The sequence below is a fragment of the Clarias gariepinus genome, chromosome 24, assembly GCF_024256425.1.
Source record: "Clarias gariepinus isolate MV-2021 ecotype Netherlands chromosome 24, CGAR_prim_01v2, whole genome shotgun sequence".
NCBI lineage: Eukaryota > Metazoa > Chordata > Actinopteri > Siluriformes > Clariidae > Clarias > Clarias gariepinus.
Window position 1 is genome coordinate 7,774,409 of NC_071123.1, and position 17,119 is coordinate 7,791,527.

General features: G+C 39.4%; 1 protein-coding gene across 1 annotated transcript; it reads right to left on the reverse strand.

Moving 5' to 3' along the window:
- Positions 1–1,573: 1,573 nt before the first annotated feature.
- Positions 1,574–13,729, reverse strand: LOC128511959 (zinc finger protein 345-like). Its single transcript, XM_053485001.1, has 2 exons — positions 13,654–13,729; positions 1,574–3,971 (listed from the first exon to the last, which is right to left on the reverse strand). The coding sequence occupies exon 2, from the start codon at positions 3,956–3,958 to the stop codon at positions 2,585–2,587; it is 1,374 nt and encodes a 457-aa protein (XP_053340976.1). The 5' UTR covers positions 3,959–3,971; positions 13,654–13,729; the 3' UTR covers positions 1,574–2,584.
- Positions 13,730–17,119: the final 3,390 nt, after the last annotated feature.

Below are 17,119 nucleotides of genomic sequence, written 5' to 3' on the forward strand. Positions count from 1 at the left end.
TCTGATCATCAAACACATTTAACTATTAGTCAAAGATAACACAAGTAAACACAAAATGCAGTTTTTAAATGATGGTTTTTATTATTTAGGGAGAAAAAAAATCCAAACCTACATGGCCCTGTGTGAAAAAGTAATTGCCCCCTGAACCTAATAACTGGTTGGGCCACCCTTAGCAGCAATAACTGCAATCAAGCGTTTGCGATAACTTGCAACGAGTCTTTTACAGTGCTCTGGAGGAATTTTGGCCCACTCATCTTTGCAGAATTGTTGTAATTCAGCTTTATTTGAGGGTTTTCTAGCATGAACCGCCTTTTTAAGGTCATGCCACAACATCTCAATAGGATTCAGGTCAGGACTTTGACTAGGCCACTCCAAAGTCTTCATTTTGTTTTTCTTCAGCCATTCAGAGGTGGATTTGCTGGTGTGTTTTGGGTCATTGTCCTGCTGCAGCACCCAAGATCGCTTCAGCTTGAGTTGACGAAACAGATGGCCGGACATTCTCCTTCAGGATTTTTTGGTAGACAGTAGAATTCATGGTTCCATCTATCACAGCAAGCCTTCCAGGCCCTGAAGCAGCAAAACAACCCCAGACCATCACACTACCACCAGCATATTTTACTGTTGGTATAATGTTCTTTTTCTGAAATGCTGTGTTACTTTTACGCCAGATGTAACGGGACACGCACCTTCCAAAAAGTTCAACTTTTGTCTCGTCGGTCCACAAGGTATTTTCCCAAAAGTCTTGGCAATCATTGAGATGTTTTTAGCAAAATTGAGACGAGCTTTAATGTTCTTTTTGCTTAAAAGTGGTTTGCGCCTTGGAAATCTGATATGCAGGCCGTTTTTGCCCAGTCTCTTTCTTATGGTGGAGTCGTGAACACTGACCTTAATTGAGGCAAGTGAGGCCTGCAGTTCTTTAGATGTTGTCCTGGGGTCTTTTGTGGCCTCTCGGATGAGTTGTCTATGCGCTCTTGGGGTAATTTTGGTCGGCCGGCCACTCCTGGGAAGGTTCACCACTGTTCCATGTTTTTGCCATTTGTGGATAATGGCTCTCACTGTGGTTTGCTGGAGTCCCAAAGCTTTAGAAATGGCTTTATAACCTTTACCAGACTGATAGATCTCAATTACTTTTGTTCTCATTTGTTCCTGAATTTCTTTGGATCTTGGCATGATGTCTAGCTTTTGAGGCGCTTTTGGTCTACTTCTCTGTGTCAGGTAGCTCCTTTTTAAGTGATTTCTTGATGGAAACAGGTGTGGCAGTAATCAGGCCTGGGGGTGACTACAGAAATTGAACTCAGGTGTGATAAACCACAGTTAAGTCATTTTTTAACAAGAGGGGCAATCACTTTTTCACACAGGGCCATGTAGGTTTGGATTTTTTTTTCTCCCTAAATAATAAAAACCATCATTTAAAAACTGCATTTTGTGTTCAATTATGTTATCTTTGACTAATAGTTAACGGTTTTTGATGAGCAGAAACATTTAAGTGTGACAAACATGCAAAAGAATAAGAAAATCAGGAAGGGGGCAAATAGTTTTTCACACCACTGTATATAGATACAGACATACTGTACAGACAAACAGACAAAATTTTTCTTTTTCTGGTTTACTGGTCCTTTAATGTATGAAACGTAAAGATATACAGTGGAATGCTGGATTGCGAGAAACTTGGTCTGCGAGTGTTTTGCTAAATTTTTTCAACTAAAGTTGAACAAGCAAGGTATTAATATACAATACAAGTACGTATGCGCTTCGCCTGCCGAGTGTCACATGATCACAACTAAGCCAATGCTTTCTCTCTCTCTCGCGCTGTGGGATTGTGGAAAATTATCTCCCATGCTCAGTGCGTGTGCGTCACTCATATGATACTCATTTTAATATACAAGTGTTTTGATATACAAGCACACTTCCGGAACGAATTATGCTCACAATTTAAGGTTTAACTGTAATTGAAAGATCAAGTTACAGACTGGGCAAGGTACAGACAAAAACTTTTTTTATTTATATAGAGGATATCAGAAACCATTATAAACAAAACATTTCATTAAACTACTAAAAGAGTATTTTTCTTTTAATGAATAAAATATGTAATATTCCACAAAATGATTTACTTTCTATTGGATATTTACTGCAGTGATTTATATGATTCAGCAGCAACAAGTTTTTTAACACGAACTAAAGCAGGAAGTATCTTATCATTTCTTAAACAACAAAAAGACATATTAGAAGAAATGTCCAGTAGTTATGGCAATAATGTTTCTTTCTTTTAGAAAGGTAAATTATTGTCCTGTATCAATCAAAGAAAACAACTGAGGAGATTGCTAAAATTACTTAAATTGTGTTACGAATGAAAGAGAGAAAAAAGAATGTTTAATAATGAAAATAAAAGCATTTCCACACACATTTACATAAAACAAAGAAAACGCAAGGAATAAACCGATGTATAGCTTTAAGAAATCCACTTATCAGTAAGGCTAATGGGGGGAAAAAAAGGCTAGACTTGACCCCAAAGTTCACTAAAGTTTGTCTCTATTATGAATGCGCTGAATGCTTCCCAGACTGTGAGCAGTGATGAGATTTCTCTTTAGTTGTGAATGCACCGGTGACATTTTAGTGAGTGTTTTTGGCTAAAGCTTCTTCCACATTGTGAGCACTTATAAGGCTTCTCTCCAGTGTGGATGCGCTCGTGTCTTGTTAGTGAACTCTGACTGATAAAAAACTTTCCACACTGTAAGCAGGGATAAGGCTTCTCTCCAGTGTGGATGCGCTGGTGTTGTTTTAGTGTACACTGTTGGGTAAAACTCTTTCCACACTGTGAGCACTTAAAAGGCCTCTCTCCAGTGTGGGTGAGCTCGTGTCTTGTTAGTGAACCTTGATTGATAAAGAACTTTTTACACTGTAAGCAGGGATAAGGCTTCTCTCCAGTGTGAGTGCGATGGTGCAGACTTAGTGAACTTTGCTGCGTAAAACTCTTTCCACACCGAGAGCACCGATAAGGCTTCTCTCCAGTGTGAATGCGCTGGTGTTGTTTCAGGAAACTCTGACAGATAAAACTCTTTCCACACTGTGAGCAGGGATAAGGCTTCTCTCCAGTGTGAGTGCGATGGTGCAGACTTAGTGAACTCTGATAGATAAAACTCTTTCCACACTGTAAGCAGGGATAAGGCTTCTCTCCAGTGTGAATGTGCTGGTGACGTTTTAGTGAAGTCTGATAGATAAAACTCTTTCCACACTGTAAGCAGGGATAAGGCTTCTCTCCAGTGTGAATGTGCTGGTGACGTTTTAGTGAAGTCTGATAGATAAAACTCTTTCCACACTCTAAGCACTTATAAGGCTTCTCTCCAGTGTGAATGCGCTGGTGTTGTTTTAGTTTACTGTGAGAGGTAAAATCTCTTCCACACTCTAAGCATTTATAAGGCTTCTCTACAGTATAAATGCGCTGGTGTTGTTTTAGTGTACTCTGATGGGTAAAATCTTTTCCACACTGTAAGCACGTATAAGACTTCTCTCCAGTGTGAATGTGCTGGTGTTGTTTTAGTGAACACTTATAGAGAAAATACTTTCCACACTGTAAGCAGGGATAAGGCTTCTCTCCAGTGTAAATGCGCTGGTGATGTTTTAGTGTACTCTGATAGATAAAATACTTTCCACACTGTGCGCACTTATAAGGCTTCTCTCCAGTGTGAATGTGCTGGTGATCTTTCAGTATACTCTGACGGGTAAAACTCTTTCCACACTGTGAGCACTTATAAGGCTTCTCTCCAGTATGTATGCGCTGGTGTTGTTTTAGTGTTCTCTGACGGGTAAAACTCTTTCCACACTGTGAGCAGTTGTAAGGCTTCTCTCCAGTGTCAATGTGCTGGTGATGTTTTAGACAAGCCTGAAGGGAAAAACTCCTCCCACACTGGTCATAAAAGTCATCTTTCTCCTGCCTTCTGGACTCTTCTGTCGCCATCATCTTTTTTATTTATCTATGGAGAGATGATAATAAAACTCAGTAACACAAAACATACAAAACAATTCTTTTACATTATTCTCAATGATCCTTTTTAATTCATGTATTTCTGGCTTCAGGCATGCACGGCAACATATGAAGATGTGTTTGGCTGGTCTCCATACTAAACTGTACATATTTTTAAAAAACATAAACATAAAACATTCTTGACCAGCCCAAGGAGGACTGCGTATAACTAAGGGAGAATAAATTGTTCTAAAGAAAGTTTATATAAACATTCACTCAAGGTTTATTCAATATGCCTGGTACACGCAGCAAATCAGAAAAGATGGCAAAAAAACGCTGTGGTGGAAGCAGAGGAAAAGACAAAGGAAACTAATCAAGATCATTCTCCGTAAGATATGAATTCTAAGAACAGAGTTACTATTAAAAATGAATAAAAAAGCTGAGGCCCAGACTGCTGAGATAAAGCTGCAATACGAGCAACTGAGAAAAGAGTTTGGGGATGTGATGGACCAGGCAGGCACAAAAAAAAAAACCCACCACATGAGTCTCGGATGCTCTGATCTATCCTTCCGAGTTGAGAAAAAGATCTAAAGCAGGCTATAAACTTTGTGAGAGACTCTGAAGTCTTAATGTAAATGATATGACCTGCAGCAAATTCCTAATTAAAGCAAAGCATTTTAAAGACTTTTTGTTTAAACTGATATTGCTAAAACTTTGTTTTGATTGCTGCTTATTGGTTATGATACCCTGCAGCTATAAGTACTTTAAGTCAGTGAGGTGCGTTAAGGAGATATGCTAACTAGTAGTACTAGCAGCCATCTTCAGAGGGCAGCTTAATTTGTTATTGTGGATGTGCCGTTTTTGTCACATTTAACTATTAGTCACAGATAACACAAGTAAACACAAAATGCTGTTTTTAAATGATGGTTTTTATTATTTAGGGAGAAAAAAATCCAAAACCACATGGCCCTGTGTGAAAAAGTGATTGCCCCCCTTTTTAAAAAATAACTTAACTGTGGTTTATCACACCTGAGTTCAATTTCTGTAGTCACCAGGCCTGATTACTGCCACACCTGTTTCAATCAAGAAATCACTTACGTAAATAGGAGCTACCTGACACAGAGAAGTAGACCAAAAGCACCTCAAAAGCTAGACATCATGCCAAGATCCAAAGAAATTCAGGAACAAATGAGAACAAAAGTAATTGAGATGTATCAGTCTGGTAAAGGTTATAAAGCCATTTCTAAAGCTTTGGGACTCCAGCGAACCACAGTGAGAGCCATTATCCACAAATGGCAAAAACATGGAACAGTGGTGAACCTTACCAGGAGTGGCTGGCCGACCAAAATTACCCCAAGAGCGCAGAGACAACTCATCCGAGAGGCCACAAAAGACCCCAGGACAACAGCTAAAGAACTGCAGGCCTCACTTGCCTTAATTAAGGTCAGTGTTCACGACTCCTCCATAAGAAAGAGACGGGGCAAAAACGGCCAGAATGGCAGATTTCCAAGGCGCAAACCACTTTTAAGCAAATAGAACATTAAGGCTCGTCTCAATTTTTCTGAAAAAACATCTCAACGATTGCCAAGACTTTGGGGAAAATACCTTGTGGACCGACGAGACAAAAGTTGAACTTTTTGGAAGGTGCGTGTCCCGTTACATCTGGCGTAAAAGTAACACAGCATTTCAGAAAAAGAACATCATACCAACAGTAAAATATGGTGGTGGTAGTGTGATGGTCTGGGGTTGTTTTGCTGCTTCAGGACCTGGAAGGCTTGCTGTGATAGATGGAACCATGAATTCTACTGTCTACCAAAAAATCCTGAAGGAGAATGTCCGGCCATCTGTTGGTCAACTCAAGCTGAAGCGATCTTGGGTGCTGCAGCAGGACAATGTCCCAAAACACACCAGCAAATCCACCTCTGAATGGCTGAAGAAAAACAAAATGAAGACTTGACAAGTCCTTTAAAGTCCTGACCTGAATCCTATTGAGATGTTGTGGCATGACCTTAAAAAGGCGGTTCATGCTAGAAAACCCTCAAATAAAGCTGAATTACAACAATTCTGCAAAGATGAGTGGGCCAAAATTCCTCCAGAGCGCTGTAAAAGACTCGTTGGATATCGTTGGATAAAGTTATCGCAAACGCTTGATTGCAGTTATTGCTGCTAAGGGTGGCCCAACCAGTTATTAGGTTCAGGGGGCAATTACTTTTTTACACAGGGCCATGTAGGTTTGGATTTTTTTTCTCCCTAAATAATAAAAACCATCATTTAAAAACTGCATTTTATGTTTACTTGTGTTATCTTTGACTAATAGTTAAATGTGTTTGATGATCAGAAACATTTTGTGTGACAAACATGCAAAAGAATAAGAAATCAGGAAGGCGGCAAATAGGTTTTCACACCACTGTATTATGTGACTGTGACCAGACCTAACTCTTATCTTTCCTCTTCTGCGCTCTCTCTCCTACTCTTTCCCTTCCCTCTCTCTCCTTCCCTCGTCATTCCTGAGCTGCCAGTGATCCAGACTCCCTCTGCCCTCCGGACCTGTCTGACCCATCCTGGTCTCTTTGGGATGCGTCTCGTGTCTGGGCCACGGTTCTGGCCTCGACTGGTGTTGGCAGCTGTTTCTCTGAGGACTGGACCGTTTGATAGTTCAGGACTGGAACTTCATACAAGTCTACCTGAGTTTCCAATAACTAACTGGACTCCATATTAACATCAATTAACATCAACTGGTATGCTGTTATCAACTGTTAACTGTCTGCTAACTAACACACAGTATGAATGCAGATAAATTTCTGCTTTCTGTTTCACCCAAATGAGAATGGGTTCCCTGTTGAGTCTGGTTCCTCTCAAGGTTTCTTCCTATTACCATCTCAGGGAGTTTTTTCTTCCCACTGTCGCCCTCGGCTTGCTCACCAGGGACAATCTGACCATTTTGATTCATACACATTCAAATTCCATACAAACTTAAATTATTTTTATTGTGTAAAGCTGCTTTGGGACAATGCCAATTGTTAAAAGCACTATACAAATAAATTAAATTGAGAATATTTTATGGGTGTAGCAGCTTTATATATACCTTTTTTATGAGGAGCACTATTTTTGTGCTATTGAGTTGAATGCAATTGCAATTGTTTGTGTCTGACTGTTACTGTCTGAGTGTGTGAGAGCTCTATGTTCGCCTAAGTGTGTGTGTCTGAGAGAGAGGGAGAGAGAGAAAGAGAGAGAGAGAGTCTGGTTGAGTGATACCATAAACTCCGTGTCCAGTGAACAGGTATGGACCTCCCATGGGAATTGTGTGTACAACACTCAAGAGGGGGAGCAGCTTGTTGCCAGACCGGAGATGTGTGTGTATGAGCCCTTATTAAATTAATAAATTAATAGGTAAATTAATAAATATTAATCAATAAAAGGGACAAGTGTGAGTGCAAGAATAAGCCCTATTTTCTAGGAAAAGAGGGACAAAGTATGAATGCATAAGCCTATAAGTAAGTAAATAAATAAATAAATAGAATGTCTCTGAACCCCATATTAATACTGTGGCATTAATCAGTTAGGGATAAAAGTGTTCACTGTGTATAAGGATACTGTGCTTTTTGGCAAGCTAATAGGCAAATAGTGAAATATTGTATATCAAAGAGTAATTATCATTGTTAAGCCTTGGTAAGGAAGGTGAATATTTCTGTGATTACACAATATTGTATGTTGTTATAAGTAAATTTAGGCACCAAAGTAAGTGCATAATCGTAAGATAAAATGAGAATATCTAAGTTGTGGTGACATAGGCTATAAAGCATAATAGCAACCTCTCCGGTGGAGACTAGTGCTTAAGCATCCGTTGTGTATCTCATAACTAAGATCTCCAATAAATGGCAAAAGAGAACTAAAGGTATGAATACAAAATGGCCAAGGGAGGGGACATCTGATGTGGCATTGCGTGAGCAGATGGAAACTTTGGTAAAAAGTTATAAAACGGCGGCAAGAGAGAAAAAAGCGTGTCCAGAGGAGTTCAAAAGACAGCAGGAAAGAGAGGTCTTAGCTCCATTTAAGAAAGAATAAGTAGAGTTGGTAAGAAAGAAAAATCAAGTGAGGAAAAAGTTAAGAAAGTCAGACAGTGGGGCACGAAGCAGATGGGAAGCGTTAGTTACACCTCCCCCATGTTTGCAGGCAGAAGGTCCATTCCTAATGTTTAAGGGAATGTTGGATGTTGGAGAAATGCAAATGGAAGGTCATGTAAATTTAAATGGAGGCGACAGAGAGTGGTGTGTGAAGTTAAGAAAGGATAGGAGAAGGAGTAGAGAGGAAAGCACACCATTAGATTGTTATAAGGAAGTAGGGGCAAATTTACAGAGAGTGAAAAAGCTATGTGGGAAAGAGGATAAGATAAAAGGAACAGGAAAGGGTGCAGGGAAGGGGAGAGAGGATAGACAGGAGCACTAAAACACCAGGATATCTAAGAAGTCAGATAGATACAACATTAAGGACTGGGCATAGACCTTTGTGCAGTGGAGAGGATGGGGGTGAAGAGGATTTGTCATTTAATATAGGCAGTTGGAAACAAGGAAGGAACACTGGGAGACTTAGGAACCTAGCTCCACAATTCCCAATTTTAATTAAAGGCGCACTGGGACGGTATGTACCATGGGCAACTCAAGATCTCGAGGGACTTGTCAACCGCCTCCTTAACATTCATGAGGGTGCAGGGAAACGGAATAAGGTTTTAGAAGAGGAGACCTCGGGCAAGCTTTTATCGGTGATTGATATGAAAGCTCTGTTGGCAAAGATCTTGGGGGAAGGAAAAATGGAAGAAGTCCTCCGTGCTTCTGACTTGAGAGAGGCTGTAGATACATACTACATGGATAAACTGTTTTTGAGGCTTCATTTTGATCCATGACCCCAGCCCTGAGGGATGCGATGGGAGGTGGGTGGCAATGTCCTCTTCGAGATCAAGTTTAAGGCCTAGTAAACCCATGGGGGGGGGTCCAAAACAGGGGGGTTGTGGGGCCCAGAGAAGCCGACAGGGGAGAATCAATCACCTATTTTGACAACTAGTGCAGAACAAAAACCCATGTTACACATTGAGGTAGACAGTAAAAGTACACCCATGTTACAGTAGTTGATACAGGAGCAGTTTATGCATGCTTGAATTTAAGTCAATGTAACTGATTCTGTTCTTCAGGTGACATCATATGTTGGACAAAATTGCAGCTCAAAGGACTTAGGTCCAATGATTTGATGAAGAAAGCTAAAGAAGTCCAGTGGGAGTCAACCATAAACCCGTTGATTTTTCATTCTGCATAGAAAACCTATATTAAAATCTTGTGTGGTAATAACTTGATTGGTACTCCTCAGGAAGTTGTAGTTAGTCGCAAGTCACAAACACAATTGGCATCAGCATCTGAGGTAGTTGAGACTGTCGAAAATGAAGGGTATAGAGAAATGGAGAGTCAGGTCCCCCCTTAATTATGGTTTCGGCATGATACAGATGTAGGCCTAATTAAATCAGCCAGCTCAATTCAAGTACAACTTAAACCAGATGTAAAACTGCCCAGAATAAGACAATATCCTTTATTACCTGAGGCAAAAGCTGGCATAAAAAGCGCTATTGAAGGCCTTGTAAAAGCATCTGTGCTAGCAGTGACAACCAGTTGCTGTAATTCTCCTATTTTCCCAGTGATCAAGCCAGGTAAAAATAAATGGCGGTAATAGTATAGCAGATGTTCCAAATCCACATGCGCTGCTAACTAATGTCCCTCCCGAAGCCAAATATTTAATTGTAACTGATCTTTGTTCAGCCTTCTTCAGTGTTCCAGTGGCAGAAGAGAGTAGATATTTGTTTGCATTTACATGTGCTGGTAAACAATATATGTACCAAAAATGCCACGGAGGTTCAAACACTTCCTGCAAATGTTCAATCAGATTTGGAATCTGATATAGGAGGTTTAAGGATAGATAGGCTTTGTCAGCATATGGGTGATTGTTTAATATGCTTATCATCACTAGAAGCATGCCGTAGTGGTTACATTAAGGTATACAGTAAGCTAGCTAAGGGAGGTCATAAAGTGTCCAAAGCTAAACTACAATACTGCGAGCCTCAAGTTGAATGGATAAGTAAAGCACCATTGTCACAACCAGATAAACAGTGATGACTTTTCTAAAGTTAACAGGTTTCATGCTGACTGGATTGAGGTGTATGCAGTAAAAACAGTTCCACTAAGGGAAATAATGAGATAAAGAAGAAATAAAGAAGAAGAACTGCAAGATTTAAGTGCTCCATCAAAAAGAAATGCAGACTGTACCTACCTTAGGTATACCTGATTATATCAAACCGTTTTATCTGTATGTGGCTAACTGAGCTGATGGATCTGCCTCAGCTATATTGATGATGAACTTGCAGTGATAGGAAAAACCAGCCCCTAGCTTACTACAGCACTAAGCTAGATAATATAGCTTAGATAAGGTTACCCACCATGCTATCAACAGGGTCTTGTAGCTGTACCTTATGCATAAGGAAAAGCATCTCTGTTGACTATAGGTTACGGAGTAACCATTTATGCACAGCATAAGGTTGTAGAAAAGTTATGGGAAATTTATTCAAGCTCGACCTCCTAGCATATTCTTCACTGTTCACATAGCCCAACATTACTATAAAGCAATGTGACACAGTTAACCCAGCTAAATTGTTCCTTTTAGCCTATGAAGGAGTGGCTTATGATTGTGTGGCGAATTCATTGGCATTTACTAGGTTACGGCCTGATCGAGTCTAAACCGATATCTGATGCAGAAATCACTTACTTTGTTGATGGGTCTAGTTTAGAGACCATGTAGGAAGTCACACTAGGTATCCATTATTAATGAAGAATGGAGAAGACTTTAAACCGTCTTATCTCAGAATTGTTTGTAACCGTGTTCTACTCAATTAGCTGAGCTAAAAAGTGCCTACCACCACCTGCCAATTATCAAAAGGGCTAGTGGCAAATATTTTTACCGATTCATGGTGCATGTTATCTGGTTGGAGCAGTATGGAAGCAAAGAGGTTTTAAAAGGAGTGAAGGAACTCCCATTTAACATGCTGAACAAATAAGTAAACTAATGTCTGCTATGATGCTACCAAGACGGTTGGCTGTCATTAAATGTCAGGCCCATAAAAAGGGAAATGACTATGCCACTAAGGGTAACAACATAGCAGACTTAGAAGCAAAGCGAGCATTAAATGTGTCAACTGGCAGTGCAGGTGCCAATAGTCCTTATAGAACCGCAGCCTCAGTTGGAGGATATTATTTGTATTCAACATCAAGCAAGTCCTTACAAACACACGAGGTGGCTCCAGAGGGGAACTTAGAAGGATGCACAGGGTATTTAGCGTTCACATGAAAGTCTGACCATAGCACCCAAAGCACTGTTGAACCTCTTTTGGTTTTAGATGCTCATGGACTTGACCATTGAGCAAGAGGTGAGGTAGTGAGAAAAATCAAGCAACAAGGGTATTGGTCTCCATATCTACATGCTATGGTGGATGAGTTCCTAGCTTCATTTGAAATATGTGCTAGGCATAATGTCAGGAAGGAAACAGCGACACCTATAGGCCATATAGCGGTACCAGAATGACCATTTAAGCACTTAGTGGTGAACTATGTGGACATGATAAAGTAGGGTTCGAGGCAAAAGGTACATGCTTGTAATAACTGACAGATTTAGTAGATGGGTAGAAGCAATACCATCTGCAGATGAAGGGGCAGGAACAGGTATCAAATCACAAGGGAAGTGATACCTAGGTTTGAAATTCCATCAAAGATCAGTTCCAACAATGGATCAGTAATCATTTAGGAAATGTAAGGCAGGTACTACAATGGTTGGGGACAAAGCTAAGATTTGGGTATGTCCACAGTCCCAGGGGAAGGTAAAAAGTATAAATGGCAATCTCATAGCCAAGGTTAATAATATTTGTAGTAGTACAAAGCTTAACTGGGTTGATGCTTTACTTTTTGCACCAATGAGCTAACAAGCGTTCTACCTGTGCCATTCTGTAGAAGCCATATAAAGGCCCACCGCTAGAACAATTGCAAAAATCTTATATGAAGAAACTAACTGCCATACATGAAGCAATCTATGTGCAGGAAAAGAGCAAGGAGGCAAAGAAAGAAATGACGCTCCGTGTCCCATCACTCCAGGAGACCAGGTCTATCTGCGAGTGTTCTGGAGGAACTTTCACAAGCCCAGGAGGGAGTGGCCCCCCAAAGTTGTGGCAGCCACTCCAACAGTGATTCAAGTGAAAGGCAAAACCAAGTGGTATCACTTGAAACATCGCACGAGAATTCCCAAAACATAAATACCGAAAAAGAAGAAAGAAAGAAAGGAGAACCCAACATCCAATAGTAACCAGAGTACAAAGAAATTAAATCCGTATTGGAAAATAACCAACTATTGGCATAAGTTGGATACCAAATTGCACAGCGTTGAACACTCCGCTGCTCCAAATTAAGTATAAGAATCTACTTAAGAGCAACATCCCACTTCTGATACAGACGAGACTGACTGACTGACTTCAACCAGTTTTCCCCTGACACAATTGCCCGGACAAACATTTGTACGGATTATATGTGACAACGATTCATGTCCGCTACGTTGTATAAATGCATTTATGTTTAACCAAAACTATACAGATAAAACAGCAGCAGCAACAACTAATTTTAATTTCCTCAACAGGAAAAGTGCACGAGAAGGAAGCAAGCCTTAAACAAATTATGACAATGTGTAATGCCCCTAAACAATGTTCTCTTTTATTCCAGATGCAGAAATCTCATTGAAACAGCTAATAGGTGACTTTACTGTGTCTAATGAAATTTATGTTATTTAACCAAAGGTTTTCTAAAGTTAACAGCACTTCCTAGCAACAACAGACAAGGATAAATTTTTGACACAGTCATCGAGGATATCCCTAACTCACCCATATATAACTTTAATAAGAGACATTACTGGTTCATATGTTGATGTGTAGCTTCCATGGCACAAGCCCATAATAATGTGCTGGCAACCTCTCTTGTGGGCTCCAAATGACTAAATTGATTTCATTTAATTTTACTTACTTTTGGGGGGTAGAAGGTACCTTAGCTGGATATAACCGGGGATGTGCGTGCGAAGCTGAGACAGGCTTCTTTGTGTGCGCTTGCAAAGGAAACCAGAGCTTTACATTGGGGCAGTTATCTGGAAATTTGCACATCAGCCTCTGCTTCAAACTCGAAAAAAGCAGTGGCCAACTACACGGGACATGGGAATCAACTCTGAAATCACTTTTAATTCTTGTGTCTGACAGCTTTGGGGGTTACACGACAATTGTTCAAAGTGGACTCAACTAAGTGAGGGAGAGAGAGAGCAAGGTCAGTTACCTTAAATGAAAACCAGGAAAAGGGTACATCACTATTCCTGAGAAATAACAGTTAAATCACTACTTCTAAAACACAACAGTTTAAATTTAAAATAAACACAACAACAGAATTGTTTAACTAAGCTTCTAATACAACTAACTAACACATGCTATTCTATTAACCCTTTAAAGACATGTAAATACACGTCAGACTACATTTTTTGTGAATACATTTAAACACTTAAACAACAATCACAGCATAACATAAGTTACTCTTTCTCGAGTAATGAGCACTATAGTGAATAAATTAAATATCAAGTACCTCAATTAAGATTCAAGTGATCAGTCCTTCATATAACTAAAGAGCGGTATTATCATATCATCAGTGTCCCTGAGATGACCATCAGCCGATGCGCTTTCCTGTCTCACATATGCTCATGGTGCTTGTACATATGTTTAGTCTGTACCTTTGCTATATTAGTGACTGTGAGGTGATGGTTATACATACTGTGATGTCATACTCTGAACATGTCACAGTTGTTCCTTGTTGAGTGACTTCAGTTCCACCATTTCACTCATATAAATTTACAACAGCAGCTAGTATTTTTTTTTTCTAGTGCAGGTACAGTAGTAACATGCTTATTCTGCTGATTTTGCAGCTTCCCTGTTTAGTTTGATTGCCATCCTTTTCACTCGACTCAGGTAGAGAAGGGAAAGAGGTGTTGGTTATCGTCAGCAGTCCCTGCTACACTGATGAGTGGTATATATCTTACACCGCATCAAGATGATCCACCGACCAGCTAAAATATGATCTTTTTAGTTTTATATGTTTGTCTTAATGTTCTTTCCTTTGTTTTACAAATATGACCCAATGTATTGTGATGTGGGATGTGGTAGGCTGCTGTGGGCCAGGAGATCCAGGGCCACTTTTAGTCTCAGTCTGCCCCTGCACACACACATCCACGTGTGTGAATTAGATGGGTCAAACATACATTCCGACGTATGACCCAGTTCAAATAATCATTCAGGCAATATCTGTAAATCTGTAAAATAAGCAATAAGCGGTTGCAACTTGTAAAAGAACATCTCAATAGAACATTACAGTTTGCATTTATCTTATCTAGCTTAAGAAAAGATAATAAATCTTTAATCCACAGATAGATAGGGGAAAACTTAAGGGACTTCCAATGTAAAAGTATGGAATGTCTGGTCAACAAAGGTGAAAAAGCAATAACATTTTTATGTGCAAAACTCAATGGGACTGAATCATCTGCCATGCCAAATATAGCAGTTTATCGACCTGTACCCCAGGTATAGTTGACATAAGATCGGAAAAAAAACCTGTCCAAAAACCCTGCAAGTTTGTACACAAAAAGAACATATGACTTAAGGATATAGTTCAGCCAGACATTAAACTGAATAAGACAGGGGTAGGTGCAGGAAGTGCTGGAGCATGTCCAGTCTATGGCTTTCTCTCAGTATTCCTCACTCAACTGCCATACCAACTCCTTTTCCCAGGCAGTCCTGGTTTTAGTGATTTTACAATTTCCAAATGATAAGACAAAATTATATACAGTATTCTTGAAGTCACATCTCGCTGATATGAATTAAATGTGATTAGGCTTTCCCAGGGCTGCTTGGGAGGTATAGAAGGAAAACTAATGATTTTTATGCTTCAAACACGAAAAAGTTGTGGCCAACTACAAGGGACATGGGAATCAACTCTGGAATCACTTTTAATTCTTGTGTCTGACAGCTTTGCGGGTTACACAACAATTGTTCAAAGTGGACTCAACTAAGTGAGGGAGAGAGAGAGCAAGGTCGATAACCTTAAATGAAAACCCGGAAAAGGGTACATCACTATTCCTGAGAAATAACAGTTAAATCACTACTTCTAAAACACAACAGTTAAATGAAATTTAAAATAAACACAAAAACAGAATTGTTTAACTAAGCTTCTAATACAACTAACTAACACATGCTATTCAATTAACCTTTTAAAGACATGTAAATACACAACGTCAGACTACATTTTTTGTGAATACATTTAAACACTTAAACAACAATCACAGCATAACATAAGTTACTCTTTCTCGAGTAATGAGCACTATAGTGAATAAATTAAATATCAAGTACCTCAATTACATTTACATTTACATTTAGTCATTTGGCAGACGCTCTTATCCAGAGCGACTTACATTTTTATCTCATTACACATCTGAGCAGTTGAGGGTTAAGGGCCTTGCTCAAGGGCCCAACAGTGGCAACTTGGTGGTTGTGGGGTTTGAAACTGGGATCTTCCGAACCGTAGTCCAATGCCTTAACCACTGAGCTACCCCTGGCCCGTCAATTAAGATTCAAGTGATCAGTCCTTCGTATAAGTAAAGAGCGGTATTTTCATACCATCAGTGTCCCTGAGATGACCATCAGCCGATGCGCTTTCCTGTCTCACATATGCTCATGGTGCTTGTATGTTCAGTCTGTACCTTTGCTCCATTAGTGACTGTGAGATGATACATACTGTGATGTCATACTCTGAACATGTCACAGTTTTTGGATGTGATGTCATACTCTGAACATGTCACAGTTGTTCCTTGTTGAGTGACTTCAGTTCCACCATTTCACTTATATAACTTTACAGTAGCAGCTAGTACCTTTTTTTTTTTTTACTAGCGCAGGTACAGTAGTAACATGCTTATGCTGCTGATTTTGCAGCTTCCCTGTTTAGTTTGATTCGTGAAGTCACATCTTGCTGATATAAATTAAATGTGATTAGGTTTTCCAGGGCTGCTTGGGAGGTATAGAAGGGAAAACTAATGATTTTTATGCAATGGACCCACTGCTGATTAAGTATATTAAGTACCACTGGATTATCAGTATATTGAGTGGGTTTGAATAGAAAAAGGAAGCTAATATTAAGGATTATCTACAAAACAGTAAATCTAATTTGCATCATGGGGATTTAGATGAGTTCATCCAAAAAATATTGTGTACAGCCCAGCAGTATATTTGAAAATTAGACAGAGCAAATCCACCACTGTCTTCATCTCTGGAATAAAGTATTACTGATACTAGGAGGCTTACCACCCCAAGGAAAAGAGATTATGATTTTAACCAAGGAATCAAAATAGTATTAAGTAGAAATAAAGGAAGGATTGACAAAATGAAAATTTTAAGAAGAATGGTCATTTCAACTGCATTGATTTTTCCGGTTAAAGAAAGCGGTAAAATCTCCATCTCTGAATATCAGATTTTACCTCAGAAATAAAAGATGAAAGGTTGGATGGAAACTGGCACTGTAATTCCAGGATATTTAAAGACTGTGTTTAAAAGGCAAGTTTAGATGCTGAAGCCGTAAAGAGAAAGAACCTAAATAATCTGAGATAGTTAAAATAACAGGAATAGAGGCTGTAGGATTAGTCATGTAATGATTAGTAGTGGTTCAATAGCAAGGGCGAAAAGCAGTGGTGACAGTGGGCACCCCTGCTGGGTACCTTGTCCAAGGGTGAAATAATCAGCTAAAAAAGCTAATATCATTTGTGTGAATGTGAATCCAGAAGATAACTTTATCACCAAACCAAGTATTCCCACTTAAACCTATCAAAAGTTTTTTTCAGTATCCACGGAACTTACAACTTCCAGGGGATGTCTGGAGTAAATTATATTAAAGTGTAAGAGTATTAAAAAAAAAAAAATGCTATCCTTTCATGAAACCAGTCTGCTCCTCAGTATGTTCACATCAGCATTTATTAATGATTATGGGCATTTATTAATGATTATCACACTGA

Bases quoted from the DNA above. Each gene is read 5' to 3' on its own strand.
- LOC128511959 (XM_053485001.1), bottom strand. From the start codon at position 3,958: ATGATGGCGACAGAAGAGTCCAGAAGGCAGGAGAAAGATGACTTTTAT.